General features: G+C 43.5%; 1 protein-coding gene across 5 annotated transcripts in view; it reads left to right on the forward strand.

The window, feature by feature from the left end:
* The window catches only part of LOC114656272 (rap1 GTPase-activating protein 1-like), a 330,761-nt gene that overhangs the window by 165,933 nt on the left and 146,211 nt on the right, over positions 1-18,617 (forward strand). For 3 of the 5 annotated variants that reach the window (XM_051931119.1, XM_051931108.1, XM_051931109.1), the window contains exon 2: positions 1,132-1,167. The exons of the other annotated variants lie outside the window; for them this stretch is intronic. Coding sequence is in view for 2 of the 3 variants with exons in the window: in XM_051931108.1 (XP_051787068.1) it covers positions 1,132-1,167 (36 nt within the window). In the remaining variant the exon portion in view is untranslated. The remainder of the gene's footprint in view (positions 1-1,131; positions 1,168-18,617) is intronic. 5 annotated transcript variants of the gene reach the window in all.

Raw genomic sequence — 18,617 nt, forward strand, 5'->3', positions numbered from 1 at the left:
AATAAAACCCACACATCAGTGAAATTGTGAAATTACTGCATCGGTGTCAGCATAATTATTGAGAGGTGTCTGGGCATCCCCCTTGGCACGGCAATTAAGTGGAATATGAGGGTCTACCAGCAACGGCTAAGTAAGCGGCCATGAAAACCCAGCGAGGATGGCAATAGTGCATTTAGCAGCAACATGATGCTGGCTTCTGTACTTTACTGGGTGAATAGCAGAAGCTGCAGCTGTGTGCCTGGCAGGGACCTCCCAGGCTGGCAACTCATTTCTTCTATTAAAGCTCCGTAAGGAAAAGTAAGGGGGAGGATGGAAATAAGATTCCATCAGTCCTCTTCTTTCTTCTCCATTGCCTCCTACTTCCCCTGTGTCACTCCTTGGGTGCCACTGGGCACAATGATGTCAACACACACCATAAAAAGCCTCAATGAGCTTTGTAGAAGAGTAGTGCTAAGAGCGCCCTCCTCTTTCTAAAGGGCACACTGCAAGCAGTTCACCTTGCAGTCCCTCCCATTCCAGCTCTCACTACATTCACAAGGAAAATAAATAGAACGTGAGAGCGGCCCTATTAGCTCATACTCCAGCAGCACAACATAATACATGTCAAGGGACGCAGTCATATGCTTTCTCCATATCTACAAAACACTTGTAGTTATTATACTACCATACACCCTCCAGCAACTGTGCCTGGGAGAAGCGCTGCTTTGCTGTTCCACAGCCCGGGTAGAATCCACATTATTCCTCCTGCCATAGGATGGAGTCTCATGTCCATCACCCTTCATATGTCTTACCTGGAAGGGCTAAGAAGTGTGATCTTTCTGTAACTGGAATTCACCCTCTGGTCACTTTTATCACACCATAAAAAGCTTTGATGAGCTTAGTGGAAGCACAATGCTAAGAGTGCCCTCCTCTGTCTAAGAAGCACAATGCAAGGAGTTTACATTGCAGTCCTGACACATGCCAACCTGTTATCCTTCTCCACTGATACCCTAATGCCAGTGCTTGGCAGCTTGTTTTAAAGGAGAAGCTCACTGGTAGTAGTGCCCTCCTGGCATCAGCTAAGAATAGCCCAAACAACTTGAGGGCCATTAAACAAGTTTCTTCTAACTTTTTTTTTTTTTTTTTTAACAGAGTGGACAAGACCTTCAGTCTGCCGAAAACTCTCTGGTAAGTGACCATTCTGTCTGATTGATGGCTCTAGCAGCAAGACAAACCTGCATGATTGAGATCAGAGCCGCTGGCATCCATCCTGATGAAAAAGCAGACTGGCGGGTCTAAGGTGCCCAGCTGTGTATCACACATAAATGACCTTTGTCCTTCAGGGCCTCATCAAGGCTGCTTTCTGTGCAGGTGTGTTATATTGCACCCTGCTGGCCTTTTAAACTTGCCCCTTCAGACGCCTAACCCCATGGCACCTCTGTAGATGTGAGTCTCACTTCAGTCACCTGAGACATTTGTTTGTGTGTGACCTAACTTAATTGTGCTTTGACATGCCTCCCACAATGGGTGCCACTAATGTGACTTTTTTATGTACAGTGTATGTGTGACCCTTCGTTTTATTGGTACACTGCCAATCTGTATGATACTTGAGTGATTTGTAATATTCATGTATGGCACTGCTTGTGACATTCCTATGGATTGGTATCACTGTGAATCGACACCTAGTGCTCGTCTTACTCTCTGAGCTATGGCACCTTAATGGGTGTGTGCTTTGGTGACCCATGGCACCCCACTCTGCATGTATGATAGTCGACACTACTGTGATTTCTAACACTGCTTTCTGAAAATGCTTTGAATATGGGAACCTTCATTGGTCTCTGACTCTGCATACAGTATGTGATACTCATGTGGACTGTAACACTCCTTACACTATATTGCCATTGCTGTTACACATCTACTTGTGCATATCTTACTCACTGAGCAGTGACAAATCAGTGGATTGGTGTTTCACACTCCTCTCTGCCCATTTGATCCTTCTGTGGTCCCTGTTACTCCTCATGTCATGTATGGCATTGTCGTGGCACATACAGTGCATCCAGAAAGTATTCACAGCGCATCACTTTTTCCACATTTTGTTATGTTACAGCCTTATTCCAAAATGGATTAAATTCAGTTTTTTCCTCATCACCACATAATGACAACGTGAAAAAAGTTTACTTGAGGTTTTTGCAAATTTATTAAAAATAAAAAAACTGAGAAATCCCATGTACATAAGTATTCACAGCCTTTGCTCAATACTTTGTCGATGCACCTTTGGCAGCAATTACAGCTTCAAGTCTTTTTGAACATGATGCCACAAGCCTGGCACACCTATCCTTGGCCAGTTTCGCCCATTCCTCTTTGCAGCACCTCTCAAGCTCCATCAGGTTGGATGGGAAGCGTCGGTGCACAGCCATTTTAAGATCTCTCCAGAGATGTTCAATCGGATTCAAGTCTGGGCTCTGGCTGGGTCACTCAAGGACATTCACAGAGTTGTCCTGAAGCCACTCCTTTGATATCTTGGCTTTGTGCTTAGGGTCGTTGTCCTGCTGAAAGATGAACTGTCACCCCAGTCTGAGGTCAAGAGCGCTCTGGAGCAGGTTTTCATCCAGGATGTCTCTGTACATTGCTGCAGTCATCTTTCCCTTTATCCTGACTAGTCTCCCAGTCCCTGCCTCTGAAAACCATCCCCACAGCATGATGCTGCCACCACCATGCTTCACTGTAGGGATGGTATTGGCCTGGTGATGAGCGGTGCCTGGTTTCCTCCAAACGTGACGCCTGGCATTCACACCAAAGAGTTCATTCTTTGTCTCATCAGACCAGAGAATTTTCTTTCACATGGTCTGAGAGTCCTTCAGGTGCCTTTTGGCAAACTCCAGGCGGGCTGCCATGTGCCTTTTACTAAGGAGTGGCCTCCGTCTGGCCACTCTACCATACAGGCCTGATTGGTGGATTGCTGCAGAGATGGTTGTCCTTCTGGAAGGTTCTCCTCTCTCCACAGAGGACCTCTGGAGCTCTGACAGAGTGACCATCGGGTTCTTGGTGACCTCCCTGAGTAAGGCCCTTTTCCCTGATTGCTCAGTTTAGATGGCCGGCCAGCTCTAGGAAGAGTCCTGGTGGTTTCGAACTTCTACCACTTACGGATGATGGAGGCCACTGTGCTCATTGGGACCTTCAAAGCAGCAGAAATTTTTCTGCAGCCTTCCCCAGATTTGTGCCTTGAGACAATCCTGTCTCAGAGGTCTACAGACAATTCCTTTGACTTCATGCTTGGTTTGTGCTCTGACATGAACTGTCAACTGTGGGACCTTATATAGTCAGGTGTGTGCCTTTCCAAATCATGTCCAACCAACTGAATTTACCACAGGTGGACTCCAATTAAGCTGCAGAAACATCTGAAGGATGATCAGGGGAAACAGGATGCACCTGAGCTCAATTTTGAGCTTCATGGCAAAGGCTGTGAATACTTATGTACATGTGCTCTCTCAATTTTTTTATTTTTAATAAATTTGCAAAAACCTCAAGTAAACTTTTTTCATGTTATCATTATGGGGTGTTGTGTGTAGAATTCTGAGGAAAAAAATGAATTTAATCCATTTTGGAATAAGGCTGTAACATAACAAAATGTGGAAAAAGTGATGCGCTGTGAATACTTTCCGGATGCACTGTACATGTTGTGATATTTAAGTATGTTTGCTTTCTAACTTCGGTGGTCTGTATCACTTCTCTAATAATGCATGAAATATATGTGACCTGTGACCTTCTTCTCTGAATTTGTGTCATTTATGTATCCTGTGACTGCCCCCCCCCCCCCATGTATGACAATTTAGTCAAGTATAGTCAAGTCAAGTCATTCAATTTTATTTATAGAGCACATATGAAACAGCTGAAGGCAACCAAATTGCTAAACAGTATCATCTCCAGACAGAGGAGCAGCTTCAACGACAGACTGCTGTCAATGTCCTGCTCCACTGACAGACTGAGGAGATCGTTCCTCCCCCACACTACGCGACTCTTTAATTCCACTGGGGGGGTAAACGGTAACATTATACAAAGTTATTGACTGTTATACCTCAGTCGCACTCTCCACCTTGCATTTTTTTAACTTGCACTGTGTTTTTATCACTCTTTAATTAATATTGTTTTTATCAGTATGCTGCTGCTGGAGTATGTGAATTTCCCCCTGGGGATTAATAAAGTATCTATCTATCTATCTATCTATCTATCTATCTATCTATCTATCTATCTATCTATCTATCTATCTATCTATCTATCTATCTATCTACCTACCTACCTACCTACCTACCTACCTACCTACCTACCTACCTACCTAAATACAGCTACTCCTCTATATGTTAATGTCTTTCAGACAATAAGTGTGTAAGAGAATATTATTTTGCTTTTGCTTCAGTGGAGGATATATCTGTGTATCATCTGTGTAAATATTGTGTTTTTTTAAAAATGGATCCTAAGGGCAACATGTACAGTGAAAAAAGAATAGGCCCAAGAACAGATCCTCGAGGAGAGATTTCCCAGGCTGAGTGAAAAGCTTGTGCCTGTGAGGTGTGACCTAAAGCATCCCAAAGCAGTTCCTTGTATATCCACAGACTGCTCAAGATGGCCGATAAGGATGTTGTGGTCATCTGTTTCAAATACTGTAGTTAGATCTAACAGCAACAAGACAGCAGTATCCCCAGAGTCACTTCTTAATAAGATAAACAATGTGACACATATATAGAATCTGTCTAGAATGTGTCACTTCATATATGCCTGTTGTGACACTCTTCATTCACCGGCCTGTGTCACTATATGTGCTACTTACTGGGTAGTTACGCTCGTCTCTGTCAGCGTGTCTCATTTCTGTAGCCACTGACTGTCCTCTCTGGATGTCTGGGCCTTGCTTGTCCTTGCTTGGTGGCCTGTGACACTCCGGTGACACTTTTGTCTGTCTTCCTCTATGTTTTGCAGACCACTGAAGTGTGTTGCTAGCATTGTGCTGTCCAGCTCGAGTGCCATCTGGGTGTGTGGGTATCCAATTCTCGCTCTCTGAAGTCAGAGAGTCGAGTGCCTGCCAGTGCACATGTGTGTAAGTCCTTTCCAGGTCTCTGCTTCTCTGCTGGATTAGAATGCTTCTAAGTATCTTTGCTTGACTTCCATAATGCATCCCATAGGTAGACACTGCTTATTAAGAGGTACAGAATAGGCACGGGACGTTGGCATTGCCCTGAGGTCCCTAATATTGGTGCACCAGCAAACACGGTGAAGCAGAGAGATCATTAGATGTGGGGGTGTGAGGTGCCAATCAGAAACCCAGCATGTCATCCTTTCTGATTCCCATAGCCAAGCTGAGGAGAGTTTGCTATAACATATTGTCAATGAAATCAGCTGTCAAAGGTTGGCTGTTCTTCATCTGTCCCGTCACAGAATATACCTTTGATGTTTACTTGTGCTGTTGGGCTGCACAGTAAAATGTATGGCAACTAAAAAGTGGACTTCAGACATCACAAATAGTAACCCTTAGTGGGGTGAAGTTTGGGGGGGGGGGCTTTGTAATTGACATTCCTCAGATTTTATCAAGCTTTGACTGGTCTCAACAGAGCACACCATTTTGTCCTTGGGTGACAGAATGTTGAGAGACGCAGCTTTCACCCGCTAGTGAAACGGGTCACAGGATGGTTCAGATGACCCAGTCCTCAATGTGAAGAACGTCTCTGATCTTTAGACCTCAGGCCAGTGAGAGAGCAGCAGACCTTAAAAGTCACATGTCTGAATGATTAATAAGAAAGACCTTAGGTAATCACATACAGTACCAGCACAAAAAAGCTTGATTCAGTACACTAATGTCTGCATACAGAATGAGACAAAGGCTGACTGAAAAGAAGCTCATGACGGCTTGCATGTCTAACTCCGAGCTTCCTTGTCAACAACTTATTTTGAAAGAACTCAAAAGCAGAGAGTGAAAATGAGCTATGAGAAGGTCTGTTAAATAGAGCAGGAAAGAAAAAGGGGGCTGTGGGGAGGGAAAGAGAAAGAGAATCTAATTTCTTGGCTCCCTCTACAGGATACAGAGTGCTAAAACATATCTTTTTTTCCAGTGCAACGAGAAGTCCAGCAAAATGACACCCTCTATTGGCTAACTGAACAGATTACAATATTCAAGCTTTCAAGGCAACTCAGGCCCCTTCTTCTGGTGTTGCCCCGAAAGCTTGCATATTATAATCTGTTCAGTTAGCCAATAAAGGGCGTCTCAATACATCCATAATGGCTAACACAGTACAACACCCTAGTACTATTTTCCAATGCAAGAAACAGACAAAAAGGATAAACCATTAAATGCTACCTGATTGTCTATGTCTATATCTTTATCTATAACAGATAAAACAGAATGTTAAATAATTGTATAACATCTGAAGGAGAATATTAATAATGAGGAGTATGATTCATAGGAAATTAATGGCTATTATAAAATTAGTAGACAGGCAGTGTGGAGTATTTACTAAGACACTGAACTGTAAAGCACAAGGTTGCCAATTCAATTCCCAGTCCTTCATCACTTCATAACCCTGAGTGAGTCACTTAACCTGCCGCTGGCAACAGAAAAACAGGCACAAAGGTATTAGCCATTGGTTTGTAAGTAACTTTGGTTAAAAATATCTGCTGCTGTAAATTTGAAAGAAAAAAAATAATGGAAGTTTTAGAAAATTGTTTTTTATTCTGTCTCGATGACGGTACATTTTCGGGTTCTTCTCTGTATTTCAGTTTCCTGTGGTGTATCATGTATCATGAGTGGAGTCTTGCATTCTTTGTAGCCACTTTGTGTTGGCCACTCTGTGGACGGAGCTACCAGTCTGAGAATTATTGTTTGATTGATGGCTGGGATGAGAGCACATTAGCTAATGATTCGCAGCTCCACTCTGGTCATTGTCCACATGGGGTCTGCATGCTCTCCCCCTGTGTCTGTCTGTGAAGAGTTTGGTCTCATCTCACGTTGTAAAAATAAGACGGCAAGGCTATCTGGCAAAACTAATTGACCCAGTAGGACTGTAACTTTAAGGTAGCCCTCTAAGGTAGGGTCCTGCCAAGTAGTGGTAGAAAACAGATCAGTAAACTACCAAGTAGTGTGGTAGATGGTAGGACTTCAGAGACCTTCAAAACCTGACTTTATGTTATGTTTGGAGGAATTAAGTGGATAGGACTAGAGAGCTTTGTTGGGCTGAATGGCCTGTTTTCGTCTAGATTGTTTCTACTGTTCTAGTATTGATGAATAATAGAAACAATCAGTTATTCATGAAATGGCAGAATAGTATTAATATAACTGTACCAGAAAATGTAATTAATTAACTTGAATACCACAATTTACAGTACATAACGGTAATCTTAACATTCGACAATGACTTCTTAGGCACAGCCATCAGTCTGCGGAGAGAGTGTTGACCTTGTTGAGAGGTTTACTTACCTCGGCAGTGACATTCATGTCTCTGGTGATTCTTCCTATGAAGTCAGTAAACGGACTGGGAGAGCATGGGGGGTCATATGAAAGGGGTGTGTGGCGCCCCCAATATCTCTGCAAAAGGATCAAGGTACGAGTCTTTAGAGTCCTGGTGCTTCCTGTCTTGCTATATGGTTGTGAGATATGGGTGCTATCCAGTGACCTGTGATGAAGACTGAACTCCTTTGGTGCTGTGTCTCTTCTGAGAATCCTTGGGTAGCACTGGTTTGACTTTGTGTTGAGCAAGTGGTTGCTCACGAAGTCCTGAATGAGGCACAGTACCAGCACTGTGAAGGAGCGTTGGTTATGGCACTACGGCCATGTGGTGTGATTCCCCAAGAGTGATCTGACTTACAGGATCCTCATTGTTGGGGACCCAAGTGGCTGGACCAGGCCAAGGGGACGCCCACGTAACACCTGGCATTGGCAGATAGAGGGTCATTTCCGGAGGGTGGGACTGGACCGTGTGTTTCCCTGGAGGGGTTACCAACCAGGATCCAGAGGTGTTTCTTCGTATGGTGGGTGCGGCAACGCGCTGTACCAGTGCATGCTCCCCAATTTGACCTGAGCTCAATCTTAATATTAGAACTTTATAAAAGCTGTGATGAGAGCACACCATTCAGCCCAACGTGCTTGTCCATTCTAATTATCTAGATCAGTGTTTCTTAAACTTTTTTTTTTTCTCACAACTCAATCTTGGCCTTATTAGTGTCTGCAAGATCCAGTCCATGATGAACACCAGACTGGGGACAATAGCCACTGACAGTCATCCCAGGGGGTAGAGACTTCACAAACCGTACATTAACCCTTTCCCTTTGAAAACAATGGTGAGTCACGACTCTGCAGCAACTGGTGACCCATTTTGGGTCGCGACTCATAGTTTAAGAAACTGTGATCTAGATTGTCCAAAATAACATGAATTGGAGATTTCAAGGTCCAGGTTTTTGTTCTAAAATTTATCTTAGAGTAACAGTTGGGATCTACCCTACTAATTCCTTTCAGTCCAGTCACCTCTTAACACTAGAATCTCTGAAGTGTACGAAAATAATCCTGGCCTACCTTAAATTCCTTTGCACCTCTCCATCAGCGTCTTTTGTTATGCAAATGCATCAATCAGCACAAGCAGCAAGCAGCCTGCTGCAAGAATCCCCCAAACCCCCCCAATTGACGGAGCTCAAGTCGGACAAAAATTTCTCCCAGCTCAAGTCTGTTTATCTGGGTGTGAGGTGCGTGGAGTTGTATATGATAATAATATATCGTTATTTGGAACACATGCATTTCATGTGTGTTTCGTGTCTACAACGATCTGTGTAAATTGTAGGATGACAGGAAATGCAAGAAATATAGAACAAATACCTAAAAATAGAAACGTTTTTCATGTTACAGTACTAACGGCAAAATTTTGACATGAAGTGTATACTGTGTGAAGATCCGGGAGAATGTGAACGTGACTGAGTGAATAAAACTGAATAATAGTAACAATAAGAGCAACTCACTACTTGAAACAGTAATTCTGGAGAGTGCCCAGATTCGATCCCACGCCCTCTTCATTATCAGCAGTTCTTACCGCTGAACCACCCAAGCAGTTGTGTCAATGTGATACCCTAACCCAAATTGTTTTTCTTCGTTCATATTCTTGAATAAAAGCACACTTGTTTTGTTATACCTTTTATGAAAGTTTTTATTTGATATTTGGACTTCAGTCTTCATACATTATACACTTCATGTCAAAATGTTGTTGTTAGTACTATAACATGAAAAAAAATTCTATTTTAGGTATTTGTTCAATATTTCTTGCTTTTCTCGTATTTCCTGTTATCCTTCACTTACACAGATCGTTGTAGACACGGAGCACACATGAAATGCATGTGTTCCAAATAACGATATATTATTTACCCTGTACAACCCAAAGACCTCATACGCAGATAAAGAAGTCTTGAACTGGGAGAACTTTTTGTCTGACCTGAGCGGCATTGTGGTGGGGGGAGGGGGATAGCAGACTGCTTGCTGCTTGTGCTGATTGACGCATTTACAAAACAAAAGACGCTAATGGAGAGACACAAAGGAATTTAAGGTGGGTCGGGATTACAAGTTTCTCATAGATTTCAAGGATTCTAGTGTTAATTTCTGTTTGTTTGAACTGAAAACATTCAACTTGTTCAGTCTTTCCTAATGACTCTTACATTGTAGTCCCGGAATCAGCCTAGCTGCTCTACTGTGCACTTCTCTGTATCTGCTGAGTCTTTGTGTAATATGGGGACCAAGTACTAGAGGTGAGGTCTCACTGGTGAGTTGTGTGTAAGAAAGCTTAAGCTCTTTCGACCTGTAATTGTAATCCACACATTATGATCCTAACATCCTATTAGCTTTCTTAATGACTTCTGTCTGAATGTTGATAGCGGCCAGTCCACTATGACTCTAAGGTCCTTCCCATAAAGCGTACTTTCAAATTTCAGACCTCCCATTGTGTATAAAAATCTAACATTTCTACTTCCTACATGGAAACTTTACATTTATTTACATTAAATTTCATCCGTTACAAATTTGCCAAAGCCTGTATGCTGTGCAAGTCCTTCAGTAACAATTTAGCTGATTCTACATTATCTGACCTTCCACCTGATTTGATATCCTCTGCACATGTAACCAGCTTATTGATTATACGAGGTGAGACACAAAAATAACCGGATTGGTAAAAAAATATATATTTATTGATGAATTACAGCAATTTAAGCATTGTCACCTTCTAGATAGATAGATAGATAGATAGATAGATAGATAGATAGATAGATAGATAGATAGATAGATAGATAGATAGATAGATAGATAGATAGATAGATAGATAGATAGATAGATAGATAGATACTTTATTAATCCCAGGGGGAAATTCACATACTCCAGCAGCAAAAAAATATTAAATTAAAGAGTAATAAAAAAATGCAGGTAAAAAACAGACAATAACTTGAATAATGTTCAACGTTTACCCCCTCTGGTGGAATTGAAGAGTCGCATAGTTTGGGGGAGGAATGATCTTCTCAGTCTGTCAGTGGAGCAGGACAGTGACAGCAGTCTGTCGCTGAAACTGCTCCTCTGTCTGGAGATGACACTGTTTAATGGATGTAGTGGATTCTCCATAATTGATAGGAGCCTGCTGAGTGCCCGTTGCTCTGCTACGGATGTCAAACCGTCCAGCTCTATGCCAACAATAGAGCCTGCCTTCCTCACCAGTTTGTCCAGGCGTGAGGCATCCTTCTTCTTAATGCTGCCTCCCCAGCACACCACTGCGTAGAAGAGGGCACTCGCCACAACCATCTGATAGAACATCTGCAGCATCTTACTGCAGATGTTGAAGGATGCCAGTCTTCTAAGGAAGTACAGGCGGCTCTGTCCTTTCTTGCACAGAGAATCAGTATTGGCAGTCCAGTCCAATTTATCGTCCAGCTGCACTCCCAGGTATTTATAGGTCTGCACCCTCTGCACACAGTCACCTCTGATGATCACGGGGTCCATGAGGGGCCTGGGTCTCCTAAAATCCACCACCAGTTCCTTGGTTTTGCTGGTGTTCAGTTGTAGGTGGTTTAAGTCGCACCATTTAACAAAGTCCTTGATGAGGTTTCTATACTCCTCCTCCTGCCCACTCCTGATGCAGCCCATGATAGCAGTGTCGTCAGCAAACTTTTGCACGTGGCAGGACTCCGAGTTATATTGGAAGTCTGATGTATATAGGCTGAACAGGACCGGAGAAAGTACAGTCCCCTGCGGCGCTCCTGTGTTGCTGACCACAATGTCAGATCTGCAATTCCCGAGACGCACATACTGAGGTCTGTTTGTAAGATAGTCCACGATCCATGCCACCAGGTATGACTCTACTCCCATCTCTGTCAGCTTGTCCCTAAGGAGCAGAGGTTGGATGGTGTTGAAGGCGCTAGAGAAGTCTAGAAACATAATTCTTACAGCGCCATTGCCTCTGTCCAAGTGGGTGAGGGATCGGTGTAGCAAGTAGATGATGGCATCTTCCACTCCCACCTTCTCCTGGTATGCGAACTGCAGAGGGTCGAGGGCGTGTTGGACCTGTGGCCTCAGGTGGTAAAGCAGCAGCCGCTCCATGGTCTTCATCACATGTGATGTTAGAGCGACAGGCCGGAAGTCATTCAGCTCACCAGGACGTGATACCTTTGGGACTGGGGTGATGCAAGATGTTTTCCAAAGCCTCGGGACTTTCTCCTGTTCCAGGCTCAGGTTGAAGATGCGCTGTAGAGGACCCCCCCAGCTCTGATGCACAGACCTTCAGCAGTCGTGGCGATACTCCATCTGGACCTGCTGCTTTGCTGGCACGAAGTTTCCTCAGCTCTCTGCTCACTTGCGCTGCTGTAATTGTGGGTGGGGATGTCTCTCCTATGTTGGTATCAGCATCTACACTATCTCTACACTGCTCCATATGTATCTTCCATTGATTGAAACAGTGCTGGAAGTCTTCTTGCTTGAGGCTTTTCAACAGGCTTGCCGTTTTTGTCTTGACTTCATCCATTGAAGAAAAATGTGTTCCCTTCAAGTCATTTTTGCTTTTCGGGAACAAGTAAAAATCACAGGGAGCTAAATCTGGCGAATAGGAAGGATGAGCAAGAACAGGAACGTTTTTGACAGTCAAAAATTGCTTTACGGAAAAATCTTTCTGTGCGGGAGCGTTGTCTTGTCTTGTCTCACTGTTCGATTTTTTCACCCGACATTGTCGCGGCAACTTGTGTAGTGATTGTTGTGAAAATACTGAGTGGGCTGTTCACAGGATATACCTAGCCGGTTGGCAGTTTGTGAGGGCGTATAGGAGGGGATATAGTTCTATGATTCACGTCTGGCCGACCTCCAGACAGTTTTCCAGGAAAGCCCCAAGCACAGTCCGGTTATTTGTGTGTGTCACCTCATAGTCCTATCCAGATCATTTACGTAGATTTAAAACAGCAGCGGCCCCAGCACTGAGCCTTAAGGGACACCAGTATTAACATCACCTAATCCTGATAACATTCTCACACCACCCACACCAGTCTACCAACTGTAGACCTCTGCAGCGCCATGATTCAGTAGCTCCACTGGACAGTCGGGGGGTAACGGTACAGAAAGGTCACGGCTGGGTTCACACTGCAGTTTGGACATCACGATTCGGTACGAGTTCAGTACAATGAGATTTGAATAAGGCTATCAACTAAAATAATTTAGTTGATAGCCTACAGCCTCTAGTGTATTAAGCAGTATGAAAGAATAAGACATACTCCGATAAAGGTTTGGGGCAGCCACCCATATAATCTCAAAATCCTTGGCTGCAAAGTTGCAATGAAGAGTAATAGCACTGAAGTGCATACAAACGAGTCCAAAACCAGACTGAGGAATTAGGAAAGAGGGCAGGGTTTTAAAGGGGAAGACAGGAAGTGAGGTCATAAGGATCAGGGATGTGTTCGTTCTCCATTGGACCGAGCCCGGACGTGATGTCAGAGGGGCCGGAGCCAGTCAGGTCTCCTTCCATTGGCTCGGTCCCGGAAATGATGTCACGAGAGCCAGGTGGAATCTCCCGGGAACGGTTTGTAGGCAAGAGAGAAAAAGAGTCAGTGCACTCTGCCACCTCCCGGTATGTCTCAGAACTGCCGTCCCTCAAGCCCTTTAGCTGCCTCCCATGCGCACGTGTGTGACAGCAGTAAACGCGTAACACACACTCTTTCATATATTTTTTTTATGTATGGCAGATAAAAAACAAAAGGCAATAAATAACAAACTGAAACATCTCTTGTGTTTTGAAAAGAAAACTCCCTTACTAGTAGACAGTGATTGAGAGAGCAGGTACAGTCAAGGCCTCATTTTGCCAAATGGCAATTTTGGTTACTTTGTTATAAGAATAAGGACCTAAAATGTTTTCCTGTATTAGGCAGTGTAAACAGCAAACAAGCTCACGCTGAACATACACATACACCGAGCATTTGTTATGCCATGAAAATATTGTAAAATAAATAGCAATACAGAGCTGAATAATAACATTAAATACCCGTGCCTTGAAGAGCAATGAATCACATTTGTGACTGATTACTGCCTCAAACACAATCCGCTATGCACCTTGTGTACGCCGGTAATGTGCAGGGACCACTGATTGGCTTATGTTTAAACAAGGCTCAAGCACTTTTAATAGAATACTTGAAGCAGAGGTCTTCACCAACTGCATATGGCCGCATAGCTGATGAAATGTAAATTCCGATTGCTCCTGTAATTTTTTTGACTCTGCCTTCAGTCACATCTAGTGGCCATTGAAAAGCAGCAGGCCTCAGTAGTTAGACTCCTGCATTTTTTTTGGCCTATCTCCGATGATTGGAGCATCTGGATGATGTCATCGAATATGCATTAGCATGTTTGATGTGTTTCCGCACACATTCCCTACAAATGCAGAACAGCGGCGACTCAGTGTCGTCATCCAATCTACCGCTCTCTCTCCATTGCTATCATAATTCACTGGGATCCCAAAATGTTCCCACACAGCTGATTTTAAAAAAGGAGGTGGGTGTTCCAGTCCATCTGCGGTCGTTTCCTTTCCCATAGTGTGACTGATGTCGTGAGAAGCCAGTCAGTTTGTGGCTGAACTTGCTGAAGGTTTATAGTTTATGGTTTCTGTGTGGAATCTCATGCTGGTAAATTTGGTTCTGCATTACGCTAATCAGTTTTTGCACATTCTGTACGACTGCATGTACCGAACTGTGATGGCCGTACCGTGACAGTTCAGTCTGAATACACGTACCATTATAGCCCTACTGGACAGCCAATTGGATTGCAGGTTTTTTTTTACATGGTTTACATGACTTGAGTCCGATAACCCTGCCCCAACCCTAATCCTGACCATAGTATAACCAGGTGTTATCACTGACGTATAACATAAAGCGACAACCTCCTCAATGGAGTGGAGCTCTGGAGGTCTGCAGCTGGAGTCTATTGTTCTTGGCCAACAGGAGTGGTACCCAACGTGGCCTTCCGCTGTTGTAGCCCATCCACCTCAAGGTATGACATTCTGAGATGCTTTTCTGATCACCACAGTTGTACAGAGGGCTTATCTGAGTTACGGTAGCCTTTCTGACAGCTTAGACCAGCTTGGTCATTCTCCTCTGACCTCTCTCATCAACAAGGCATTTCAGTCATCTTTTTTGATTTTCACACCATTCTCAGTAAACTCTGGAGACTGTTGTGCATGAAAATCCCAGGAGATCAACAGTACAGGTGCTGATAATAATTTGTTCAGTGAGTGTGTAGATTAGTTGGTGGAGGCATTGTGATGTGTCTAAACAATTGGATGGAAAAGCATGAGGAGAACTTCCGTAATCCTCAGGGAGTCATTGAACCTGCCAGGGGCACCAACAGTTGAGTTATGGAAAGTGTAGAAACAGTGATATAACATCAAGTTCTCAAACCCGCTTAATCTAATTCAGGATCCTGGGAGGCCAGTGTCTATCCTGGCAACAAACATCTTTGAATGGGGTGGTAATCCACCATAAGGCACACTCACACACCCAAATTGGAAAGGCCAGTTACCCAGCATGCATGACTTCTGGGATGTATAAAAACAGGAGTACCTGGGGGGAAAGAACCCCACAGGGAATATGGAAACACAACATGGATAATGATCAGGCTTGAAATTTGAACCCGCTGTGCTGAATCAATGAGGCGGCAATGCTAACTACTGAGCCACTGTGCAGTATTGAAGATGACCCTTGCACTGTTACCAACAGACAAACACTCGCAGCTGTCATTTTGTGCCAGTCTGACTAATGGACACATGTTATGGATGTTAACTGAGTCCAGGTGCTGCCTGATAGCAAAAGTAAAGAGGCTATTTCATGATGTTGGTCAGGGTTGGGATCATGCACTGACACAGCGCGTTGCTGCACTCACCATGTGACGAACCACCTCAGAATCCCAAATTAGTACCCGAGTGCAGCTGTGCAACAGGTGACACCTCAGCACCACACTAGTTTGAATGGAATGGAACAGTGTGAGGTTTTACAATGGCTGGAGTCCATCAACACCTAGGTTTTCCCTGCAAGTTAGAAGACCTCCTTGAGGGCGGGATGCTGGTTAATGTCATAGCCAGGATTGAGCAGGTGCAGGTTAAGGGCCTTGCTCAAGAGACCAATGGAGTGGAACCACTTCTGGCTTTTAAACCGGCCAGCTTCGATTGCCAGTGCAGATCCCTACCCTCAGAACCACCACCCTGATGTTGGTCAGAATAACGTTAAATGATATTCTCAAAGCCATTTAACACTAGAATTACCAAAGCGTACGAAAAAACTCGTAATCCCGGCCACCTGCAGCTAAAGTCACTTCAGTACACATGTAGTTTGTCAGCATACCCATGTCAATCAAAAACAGGAAGCTCTGCAGTCTACTTGTGACTTTACGCTGTAGGAAGATACATAAATAAATCATGGTAATAACATTCGATCTGGCTTTTTTATAAAGTAAGTAACATATACATGTTTTTGTATAAAGACCATCACAAAACATAATCACAAACTGGACTTTGCACGATACCTTGGCGAGCTCTGTAAGCCGTGCTTTTTTCTTTGAAGGACAGGTGTGGGGCAGACCGACTGGCAGGACAATGCCAGACCTCTTGCTGCATCCAAACGGTGCCATCTTTCGCCTTTACGCCTGGTGAAGCTGCGTTGTTCTTATGTGAGTGGACATTTCTTGTGGGGGGTCTTCTGTTCTTTTTCTTCGATGTAGAGCCCTCATCCTCATCTGAATTCACCTCTGTTATAGCACATCTTTATTTGAAAACAGCAGTGTCAGATCGGGGGAAACGTAAACGTGACTGAGAGAATTAAACTGAATAATAAAAAAAAATGGTAACCTTTACAAGTACCATACATTTACACCAGCTGTTACACCACCAGACTCAAATAAATCAAGTGTATGTTTTTATTGTATAATAGTAACAATAAGAGCAGCTCACTACTCAAAACGTTTATCTTGTATCACGGCAAAGCTTGAACCTGCGACCTCTTGATTATGAGTCAGCAGTTCTTACCGCTGTACTACCAAAGCAGTTGTGACAATGATGTACTCTAACCCGAAGGGTTATATTCTTGAATAAAAGCACACTTGTTTTGTTATACTTGTACCCTTAATTGCTTATTTGATATTTGGACTTCAATCTTCACACATTATACGCTTCATGTCAAAATTTTGTCGCTAGTAATAAAACATGACAAAAGTTTGTCTTTTAGTTATGATTTCGACATTTCTTGTGCATCCTACACTTGCATAGATCTGTGTAGACTCAAAACACACCTGAAATGCATGGGTTCCAAATAACAATATATTATTTACCCTGTACAACTCCAAGCACCTCACACCGAGATAAACAAGACTTGAGCTGGAAGAATTTTTTGCCCTTCCTGCAGCAGGCTGCTTGTGCTTATTGGCACTATTACAACATAAAAGATGCTGAATGGAGAGGTGCAAACGGATGTAAGGTGGGCCAGGATAACCAGTTTCTTCGTAGGCTTTTGTAATTCTAGTGTTGATTGAATTGAGTGTCATAGGAGCAGAGATTTTCCTTACAGCAGAGGGCTGAATGTTGGGATCAGCTTTGGGCAGGGTGCCAGTGCATTGCAAGGCCTACTCGCTCACACACCCACCACACAGGGCACATTCCAAATCACCAGTTAACCTGGCCAGCACATCATTTTGATGAAGGATATGAGAGAGAGGCCAGACTACCACAAGGGAAAAAAAATCCTTCAGAGTCACGGGTAGAATCTGCAAAGTTCATATGAGCAACAGAAGGGCTTCAGATTTATATCCATGAGTCAAGAGTGTTAACCACTGTGTGCCACTGTGCAGTAATGAAAAGAGACTTTATACATCACCAGGTACAAAGAATGTATTAAATCATTCAGTGGGAGACACTGGGATGGGGAGCTTTGAACACTGGAACATTGAATCCTATAACACAAACAAAACTCACCAACATTTTATATTGAGACATCAAGTAATAATGCTGTGCAAACAATTTTATCGGGAAGCAATAAAAGGTAATCCGTGTTCATTTCCTTAATACTAGCCATTTACCCATTTCAGTGTGATAAACATTAGTCACCAGTCAACATCTGTCGCAGTATAACTGCCAAGGCTGATTTATACTTCTGCCTCGAGCCTACTCCATAACTGCACCATTGCCTGAGGCACAGCTCCTCAAAAATGGGACTACACATCACATTCACTTGAACCCCAAGCAGACCCCCACGACTCTGATCAGCCAGGTTGGTAACTACATGTTTTCTGAAACACCTTTCCATTCGTTTTCTGGTTTGGAAGTCAGCAAAGGTATGAAAAAGTGGCAAATGTAAAGGACAACTACATTCACCTACCCAAGAAAATGTGTAGCAAGAGGAGAGGTGGGAAAAAAATGCCTGCATTGTAATGGCTCATTCGCTTTGGTTGCGTGCTATGAATGCCACCAACTATATCATTCAGGCAGGTGCCATGCCACAGATGTATAAACTGCTTTCGACAATAATGGTTCATTTATCTGCAGCATCCTTGAGCAAGGCCTTTGACCTGCAATTGCTTCATCCTGGGTGTGACGTTAATCTGCATCCAGCCCTGCAAGCAGGTCCTCCAATTTACAGGGAAATTATGGGGGTTGGTGGCAGGATTGGCACTCCAGTCACCGTAAAAAACCTCACACTGTTCCAGTGTGGTGCCGAGGTGTCACCCATTGAACTTGGGTACCAATTCAGGTGGTTTGTCATGTGTTATTAGTGCATGCTCCCAACCTCCTCCTCCTTATCCCTACAAGTAACAGAAATCAAAATGGGAATAAACGCGTTCTTACATCTGTTGCTCCTTACCCTTGGAAACCAAATCTGCATCCTGATGGCAACAACTAATAAATTAGAGAAAAAGAGGATGGCTGCTGTCTGACAGAATGGAGTCGGTCTTCTTTCTAACCTGGACACAGCTTGGTGAAAGGGGCTGCTGCAAACCGATCGTTTTAGTGCTAATATTTACAGTGTTGTTAAGATGGTTTATATTCTTAATGCTGAGTTTTCAAAATCAATATATAAAAGCAAATGTAAGATTAGACTCAATAAAGACTTGTAAAGCAGGTTTTGTCCAC

The sequence above is a fragment of the Erpetoichthys calabaricus genome, chromosome 8 (genome assembly GCF_900747795.2).
Source record: "Erpetoichthys calabaricus chromosome 8, fErpCal1.3, whole genome shotgun sequence".
Lineage (NCBI taxonomy): Eukaryota > Metazoa > Chordata > Cladistia > Polypteriformes > Polypteridae > Erpetoichthys > Erpetoichthys calabaricus.